General features: G+C 46.7%; 1 protein-coding gene across 1 annotated transcript; it reads left to right on the plus strand.

The window, feature by feature from the left end:
- The first annotated feature begins 5317 nt into the window (after positions 1-5317).
- RPRML (reprimo like) lies at positions 5318-6955 on the plus strand. Its single transcript, XM_078641384.1, has one exon. The coding sequence runs from the start codon at positions 5897-5899 to the stop codon at positions 6230-6232; it is 336 nt and encodes a 111-aa protein (XP_078497510.1). The 5' UTR covers positions 5318-5896; the 3' UTR covers positions 6233-6955.
- The last annotated feature ends 2766 nt before the right edge of the window (positions 6956-9721 follow it).

The following is a 9721-nucleotide window of genomic DNA, read 5'->3' on the forward strand; positions in this document are numbered from 1 at the left end:
GCCTATTATGCATGACAATGCATTTCAGTGCAGTGATGCGGACCACAACACTGAAATGTGTTAGTCTTACACCTGATGTATGGTGCGTGGTACTTAGCAGTACTGGTGAACATTACCGTGCGCTGATTTCTATCAGTGTTTGTTGTTCCATCATGGATGTCCAGGCCATGCTTCTGCATGAAGTGGCTTTGGGGGGCTTGGATGGTCTCACATTGTCCACTCTGTGGCTTATGCTTCCTGTGTGCCGTCTTTCCCTCTCATGCTGGACCAGAGCATATGACAACTTCTGTGGCAAAGCTTGCAGTGGTTCCCCAACATAATGTTCTACCAGCTGCCGAGGACGTACAAACCGCTATTACAGCTCAACTGGTAAACCCAATCTCCTACTGTTTAGATCATTGGGGGATATTTACAAGCCCCTATCACCACCTCAACATCACTTTCATTAAGCAGCACACATAGAAGTTTCAAAACACCATGAATGATTGTTTATGTGCAGGAAGTGAGACCTTCCTACACATAAACAATCTGTTACCCCAACGCAGACACTGTTGCACTATGGTGCAAGGGTGCCTGCGTTGACGCTAGGCAGGTGAACTCAGCACCAGCGCTAGAAGAAATGCAGGGGTTTTCTGCATTGTTGTGAATACGGCACATCCTTGCGTTTTCAGATTAGAGAAGCGTAGCGTTATCACTGTTTGCTTAATGCCACGCTTTTCCATTCTGTTGCAAATATGCCCCATTGTTCCTTATTTATTCCTTAAAAGTTTATCTTATAGCCCCCTCCTTTCTAGGACTGTGGTCCCCATGGTTGGTGTAAGAGCATCTCTGTTTTATCTGTTTGCCCATATCACTGTTACCTGATATAGAAAGCTAAATGCAGGATTGTGTTTCATTTATTGGAATTGCTGTGTGTGCTGGCAGCTGCCACTTTAACCACTGATGGGAATGTGGCTGCTTTGTAAGGTGCCATTTACATATTCACAACAAAAACAATTTCACCTCCTCTGGCCGAGCAATGCAGAGGGGTGTTTTGATTGACTTGAGGACACATTATGTAACACTTTAAACTGACTGACTGGTGGCGACTGCATCACACATGACAAGGAACCCCTTGTCATACATGTATGACAAAGAATGTAATGTGTGATGATTGAGCATACCACTGTAGCGTGCTATTCTAATTTTATGGTATGACCATGGTTTGCAAAGTGCATAACGCCGGCCTACTGCTGACATAAAGAGCTAGAAGTATTAAATGTATTGCAATAAGTATTGCCTTCTAAACGGTGTTGGCCAGGTGTTTGCTCCTCCCTGTATCAAACCACCTAGTTTTAGCAATGGTCCATAACAGCAAGGCAGACAATTAACTTGGGTTAACGTAGAGTAACACTCCATGAATTCTGCCCACCCCTACAAAGAACAAGGCAGAGGAGAAGGCACTTCAAAGAAGTCAACATCCTCAATAGGAACATCAAAGGACCAGTCACTGAATCACATCTGTGTTTGGATTTGGCCTATAACCCCGTTGCCGCGGGGCTAATTCCCCCGTGACGTGGGGGGCCACGCGCTGTGCCACGGTGCTTGTAACAAGCTCGGCTCGTAATGCAGCATGGTGGCGCTGTGGTCATGAGGAGCTGAGCTTGTCATGACCACGCCTGTTTAATGGAACGCCCAGCACAGCAGGGGAATTATCCCCGCATGGGCGTTCCACTGCAGTTATGACGAGCTCAGCTCATCATGAGCACAGCTCCACTGTGCCTCATGACGAACTGAGCTTGCCATGAGCGCCGAAGGTGTTAAAGGTGGGAGCAGGAGTCCCACAAGTTGTTAAACTGCACTATCTAAAACCATATTCAGATGGAGAGAAAATCACCAAGACCTCTAGGTGCTGGAACCAGGACTAGAGCCCCACGTCTGCTAGTTTTTGTACTGGATGAGGGGCCATTGTGCAGGAAATCAAGTCTACCTGCCCTGAGCCTTGTGCGCCGCCCTCTGCCTGCCTGCCAAGACCAGCAGATGCTGTGAAGAAGAGGAGAGTGCCTAGAGGAAGCGAGGCCCTGCAGAAATCCTGATAAGTGAACCCTAGTGAGTGAAGTGTGAGACACCCGGGCCGGATGGGACCATTGCAAGAATGGGGCAGTCCTCTTGATCTTTCAGAAGCTAGGGCCATCCCCCTTGTGAGAGCTGAGATCGGTGAGAGGGGGCACCATGAAGCGAAGCTGTTGCTTGTGGGCATGCTAAAGTCTGCGATCCCCCAAGTGCCAGGAGGAGAGACACCAAGAAGAGATGACCATCACCCGGATGTGAGCCAAAGTTGCTAACCCCTGTGTGACCAAGAATGGGGGCCACTGTGAAGATTAGGCCATCTCCCATCTGTGAGCTGAAGTCGCCTGCAATGAGGGGACCACCATGAAGTTATTGCCATGACTCTGGATCGTCATGCCAGGATGCTGTGAAGAACATTTACTGATTACTGCAGAAGCCGAAAGAGGATGTCTGATATTGATGTGATTGACAATGGGTTAGGGAACGTAATTTCGCTCCCATACCGGAAGCACTGCTGAAAGGTTTTGTCGCACAATAGATTACAAATTGAGAACTGGAATAAATGGATTAAAATTATAAAACTGGATCAATTTTTGGAATCTTTTGTGCGACAAAGCCTTTCAGCAGTGCTTCAGGTATGGGAGCGAAATTACGTTCCCTAACCCATTGTCAATTACTTTTCCACGCGTATGGAGGGCGGACCGCGTTTCCGGAATGCACGCATTCTACTGTCAATACTGATGATATTGATTACATGGATGAAATGGAGTGCACTCCACTCTATAATTGTGATGATATTGATGTGGGCTATCCAGAAACTGAAGAGACCTGAAGTGTCATCGGGGAAAGACTGCAAGAGGTGGCAGTACCTCAGCAGTAGGAGAATGGAGCATTAGGAGAATGGAGCCAGTGCAGCAGCACCCCATCCTCCTACGATTGCCCTCTGCCATCTATTCAGATAGGACTGTTCTGGGCCATCCGCCTTCAATGTGACTTGCATGAACCTAGCACTTTCATTGGCTCCTTTGCTCAAACTCAAACTTTATTGCATGGGGACTAGCGTGGGCCACCTCTGTAAGTCACCTGCATTATTGAATGGGGCATAGTCAACCCCTACTGGAAGGGAAGAAGGGACACTGTGATGACACTAGCCGCCGATCTTAAGGGAGTGTGGGAATTATTTAGGGTGTTGTTTCTAAGCTTTGTTTGTTACATTAAAATACTCCTTTTTAGTATTTGACTAGAGTCAGCTTATATCTATTACTGTTTGCACTTTGTGCCTTGTGTCCGTATATGCTTTACACCTACCTTCCCCTCGAAGAACCTTGGACTGCTCGATCTACGCTACCACTGAGCCTCAAGTGCTGAAAGGAATAGGAAGTGGCCCAGAGGTGCACCCCAGATCACTTTGATGCATTCCTTGTGTCTGAGTTGTTCGTACAAGAATGGTGCCATTGAAAACTCATACCAAAAGACAGGGGTAGAGCGGGGCTACATCGTGGATGCTATTGAATTCTGTAGACATGCGGAGTAGGGTAGAAATAAGGGATCGCCATTTCTGGTGATTATCAAGGCATTGTCCGCCACCTTAAATGTGTCTGTTACTGCACTGCACTAAGGAGTGAATCCTGAGTAGTGGTTCTGGAGTAAAAGTATTGGCCTTGATTTATATACGTAGTTGGTTTGCAAATGCTTTGTCAATAACCATGCCGAGGGGGTGGGGTGGGTGATTGGGTGGTCATTGGAGAGGTTGTCCCGGTTAAGGTAGCCTTTTCAATAGTGGAAAGATCCACCCTGCTTTCAGGGTGTCACCAAGATGCTTTGTATGGGTGAGGCTTTGACAATGTTTAGCACTAGCAGGAGTAAGGGTGATCTACCGTCCCTAAATGTCACTGACTGGCTGTAATTTGGGCCTCTTGTCTGTTGACCATGAAGAATTCTTTCACAGAAACCGTTTTCCCCCGAAATTTCGGACTTTAGAGCGAACTGCCCCCTGCAAGCAGCCTGAGAGTCCTGTAACTCTCACTGCAGGGCCAGCTCGTGCTCCTGCTGTGATCAGTGGCCTGCAGCAGCCCTCCCCGACCTGGCACAGGCTGCTATCGGCCCATTATCATTCTGTATGTCTAATTTTTACACTCACAGTCCTGAATTTGCACCCATGTCAGTTGGTCACCCTAGCATGAGTACCTCACTGGTGATTGACTTCACTCTTGAGGATGGGATGGCAGCGTCATCAGTGGGAGTGGCCTTCAGGGAGCTGGAAGCCTTGGCCATGTTGTTAGTAGTGAGATTGGTAGAAGAGGGCCCATCTGGGTGGGGTTGCGTTCTAGGTGGGCTGGAAGGTTTGTGACTGCCTCGGAGCCCTCAATCAGTTCTGATTTTGTATATTTTTTCTTTCAGAAACAGAAGAATCAGATTGCGCTGGTGTGTGGATTGGAGATTCTATAGTCATTCCACTTCTTGTTCCTCGCAGTGCTCTGACGCAGCCTAACAGCGCTATAAGAGTAGGACAGGCAAACATGCTTATGAGTGTGTTCCTTCCTTCCCGTTTCTCTTTTCCTTCCTTCACCTCTCCTGAACTCCCTCCATTCTACCTCGGGCCTCACCTACCCACCTCTTGTTTCATGCAGTGCATTGAAGCAGCCTAGGGGTGAAATAAGAGCTATAACAGGCAGCCAACATGACAGACGTCATCGCCATCCCTCTCTGCAATCTTTTCCGCACTCTGCCTGTTCCCCACAGCGCGTTGAAGCGGCCTATGGAGTCCATAAGTGCTACGCAGGTATCCGTCATAGCCCCAAATGACGCCCGAGTTTCCCCGCCGCTCGCCAGTCTCACCAGGGCTTGTCACAAAGTGCCAAAAAAGCGGAAGATGTCAACCTGTAACTAAAGCCAGCATCTCCAATGCCAAACGCCCCTGGAGCTGCAAACCTGAGGTCTAATCTGGTGTCAGGCCATCTCTCGAGTGCAGAGGGCGCGGCTCATCCCAGTGGGTGTCTTCTAGTGTCAATCATCGCCTAAATAAGGGCGGGAAGCCCCTGCCTCTCCCCCAGCTCCGCGCGCTCTCCGCATCACTGCAGGCAGTGGCACGGGATGGAAGTGAGCACAGGCAAGTGCAGCGCGTTGCTTCCCTCCTCCTCCTCCTCCTCCTCCTCCTCCCGCCCCCCGCCCTCCACCTCCTCCCTCATCTGCCATCGCGCCCGGCGCTTTATAAAGCCAGCCCGCCACACTCTAATGGACTTCGCTGCAGCTTGGGGGAGGCAAGAAACAGCACCCCATTGGAAGCACCTGTCAGCAGCTCGAAGAGGAGCCAGGCAGCAGCACCCTAGACACGACCAAGAACTTCCCTGCTCCTGGCTACAGACAGGGGAAACCAGCTGCCTGATCTTGGGCGACTCCGCATCTCATCTCCCTCTGCAAAGCTGAAAGGCGTGATCACGGACTGACTTTGTTCTACAGTCTTCCCTGCTCGTGGATTTGATGCCTGGTGTCCTCTGTGTGTCTCCCACTTTGGCATGCTCACGATAAAGGTGGCTGTCCACAGGTTGCGCAGCTTCTTCCAGAGCCCTTCTCTATGGAGCTGGGTTCAGATTACTCTAAAAGATCTCCTCAGGTGGTGATCTTCTGATATACTTTGGGGTTGAGACACACCTGAGAACAGGGATGATCACTGTGATCCAGGAACTCTTGATTGACCAATCACATTTCCAGAGCTAGGCTTCCTGCTAAACTTTTGCCTTTAGTCCCACCTGCTCGACCTTATTTAGCTTCTTGTGGTCTTCAGAACTTTTCCCGCCACATTTGCAGGTATCTGTGTGGGCAAGATCCCGACCCATCCAGCCTGACCATGAATGGGACCTTTTTCAACCAGACTGGGATGGAGCACGGCGTCTTCACCAACAGGACCCAGGACCTGGGGATCTTGATGGGCTGCTGCAACGGGACGAACGCCGTGGTCAACGACGACGGGGGCTCGCTGGTGCTACCACCAGAGGAGCGGAACCTCTTTGTGATGCGGGCGGTGCAGATCGCAGTGCTTTGCGTCCTCTCCTTGACTGTCCTCTTCGGAGTTTTCTTCCTCGGTTGCAACCTGCTAATCAAGTCGGAAAGTATGATCAACTTCTTGGTGAAGGAGCGGAGGCCCTCGAAGGACGTGGGAGCAGTGATCCTGGGGCTGTACTAATCGGGCCAGGACATGGTGGACTACTACAGTAAGCTGCCCAGTAGCCCTCTGCTTGACCAGGGTGTCCCATTGGACGTGGGCATGACTTTGAACCTGCAAAGTTGGCCTTAGTAACGTTGACAATGGGAATGGCCTGAAAGGGAAGGCGAGGCCAACCAGACGCGGAGTCTCCAGGTGAACGAAAGCAAGCAAGCCTGGAAAACGCTGAAACAAATTGTTGCATGCAAAAAAAATGTATTTTAAATTGTTTGCATGAGCCCTCTTTCTACAAAAAAAACTAAAAACTTAAGGAGAGTTTAGAATGTTCAACACATGCATGATCTTGGGTCTTGGCAGAAGGGATGAGTATGCAATGATTCCAAGGCAAATCATTTATGTTCTATGAGGGTGGTGGGGTGGGCAATTTGTTTTTTGTCTTCACTTAAGCGAGGGCTGCATGCTGTGCACTGTCCAAAAATCAAGTTCTCTTTTTGAAAGTCTTACCTCAAACACTTTTTATCGTGGATCCAATTTTTAAAGTTTTGGAAAAGCATGTTTATTTTCTGGCTGTTGCTTTTTTAAATGTCTGTTGAGTCGTAATGACAAAAAATGTTTTTGCACAATATTTGAGAACACTGGAGAATAATAGCATGGATGTGACGTACCAAAGCAATTTTCTGGAATGCAGCATTGTGGGGTTTTGTGGATTTTGCAGTTTTTTAAGGGGACTGTGAGCAGGGGGGTGGGAGGGGGGTGGCAGGAGAGAAACAAAACTATTTTGAAATATTTCAGTGCTTTGGTAATTTGGTAATTTAATATTGCTTGGTTTAATTGTTGTGGAGCCCTGGGGTATCCAGCTATTGATATTTTTGTACATTAAAAGTCAAATTACCTATAAAATACAAAAGGCACTCAATTCTGTCTTTATTCTCATGATCTATCATATACAAGTATTCACGTTTACTTTTTATCTTTGTAGAAGTTTTCATTTCTTTCTGGCTCTTCATTTTCTTTTATACTGTCCTGTTGGCGTATAGAAAGCTTGGTGCTTTAAAAATCAAATAAATACATGTATTGATCACACGGTAGCTCATGGTCTGTGATTTACAGGTCACGAGTTTTAATCTCAGCAAAGCCAACCCGGCCTTTCATCCGTCAGCAATCGCAAAACGGGGTAAAGCTACGTTTGTTAAGAGCAACACCTGCTATTTATGACGTTCAGAAACCACAAAACACCGGCCTTGTGCACAATATAAAACCTGTTACTGTTATATCTGGATCTGTTCCAGTGATAGATTCAAAAGTCGGATTCCCACTGAATTTCTCCGCAAACTGCCCTTTTAGTGTCATTTTTTGATGTGTCATTAAGCGAACAAGCTTCAGGTTGTGATGTATGGCAGCATTAATAAGTTAACCGTGAGGGTAAATTCCTAACCCCTGGGACACCTGCTGGGGGGAAAGAATGTATGCATTTTAACGAGCGCTAAAAATAGGCGCAGTTGCAGCCTCCTGCAAGTCCCCAGTGCCACGGCTCTGTGTTTCTATGGAAATGTTTCACATATGTGCATGTGTGAGTAGGTCTAATGAGTGCTGTGTTCCCTGCACGCGTGCAGACATGGGACAATTAGCCCTCGTGTGTACCGCTCAAAGCAGCTCGCTGCAGCTGGGAGGCAACCAGCCAGAAGTGATGGGCCACTATGTTCCCCTGTCAAATGGGCCAGCCTCTTCGAGGTTTAGAGCCCTCGTGCACAGGCTAGACACTGTATTGGCTGGGAAGTAACACTTTCAACTTGACAACTTTTGCTCTTCCTGGTCTGAAACGTGGCTGACCAAAATCTATCTACAGGGATGAACATTCAGGCTTCTCTTCGAAATGCCTCGTTATAGTGCAAGCGTTCGATCTCGGCGACGACAGGATCAGATGCGCCGTGTGAATCACGACAGCAACATGTTTTGAGAAGGAGAAATCCCATTGGATCAATACGTAATCATACTTGTGACATCTACTGTGCAGCTCAGAGCAGTTGATACTAATTGCAACTTGGAACAGATTATTGGATTCGAATTGTTTTAGTTGGTATTTTTATTTCACCAATAAATGTACATGTTTAATTCAGTAGGACATAATTAGGTTAGGGTGGATCAACCCATACATAACTGGACGAAAGCAAAGGCATTTGTAACTGGTGTGTCCAATATAATAGAACAAAAACAATTTTATTTAGAGATCATGTTTAGAAAAACGACCATTATTTAGTTCACCTATTGTTTAATGGTTGCATCTAACTCATTTGAGGGCATTCTCAATGTAGATACACAAGGAAAAAGAGACAGAATGAGATAAAGTGATGTGCCCAGGATTACACAAGGTGATAGAAAGGGAGCCAGGATTAGAACTCATTTCTTCCAGTTATACTATCTACAACTGCCACAGGCTGACCCATAGCGACTTGACGATATACTCGGGAGAATCTAGGTTTAATTCACACCTCATTAGTGATTCTCCGTTTGATCTTGAGCAAGTGCGTGTGTCTGCACTTTGTATTTGGTTATTGCTGAGTATCTCGAACAGAAATGCTGTGCAGTTACACTGGAAAGGCACACCGACTTTTCAAATGTTTTGTTGAAAAAAAGCAAAGATTTGTTTCTGTTCAAGTACATGCTTAATAATAATAAATGATTTTTGTGTAGTGCTTCATACTGCACGTCTGTAGCTTCTAAGCACTGTAAGTATCACGTGTGTGGCCGAACCAACAAATGAACATGGAGAACCGAATCAGAGAAGCCACTGGTCAGTTCTGGCTCTGAGAGACCGTGCATGAGCCAAGCCCTGAAAATATTTGGCACGTAAATCATGCATGAAACATCATATTACAATAGGATAAGGTGTATTCAAAATTTAAAAAAAGTATATTTCTTGAACACTTGGAATCGTTTCACCCTAGTACATCATGGTATAGATTTTTTAAATATGCACTGAGAAACATTTCTGCCCCGCCCTGATGACAATGCTATAAGTAAGCTAAGAGGCAGGTCAGTGGTCATGTGTGCCCTGGATGTGCCATAGATTCTTATTATAGATGGAGCAAACCATAGCATTTAAAATCAAATACAAGAGAGGTTTCTGTACAAGGCACATCCTGCACTCACATATTTGAAGATGCTCTCAAATGTGATAATGAACAAAAAGGAGGCACAGTGAGCTAAAACACTGACTAGGATCACGCCATTTTTCAAGAAGAGAAGCAGAGAATGATTCTAAAGTTTACAGCGTGCAATTCAGCCACTAGTTGGGTAGCTCTTTCTAACATCAAAGGCTAATGCTATGTCCTTAATTCTTGAATGATGAGATTATGGTGTTGGTGACAGGAATAGTCTATGATATATCTTTGGAAGTTTTACAAGCGCAAACTTTGCCCAAGGGCATGAGAGCGCTTCACAGACAAAGATTATATATTGCACCTTTTTTCAGTACCGGGACATTTGCCAGGATGCGGAGAATGCCGAGCC

The sequence above is a fragment of the Lissotriton helveticus genome, chromosome 5_1 (assembly GCF_964261635.1).
Source record: "Lissotriton helveticus chromosome 5_1, aLisHel1.1, whole genome shotgun sequence".
NCBI lineage: Eukaryota > Metazoa > Chordata > Amphibia > Caudata > Salamandridae > Lissotriton > Lissotriton helveticus.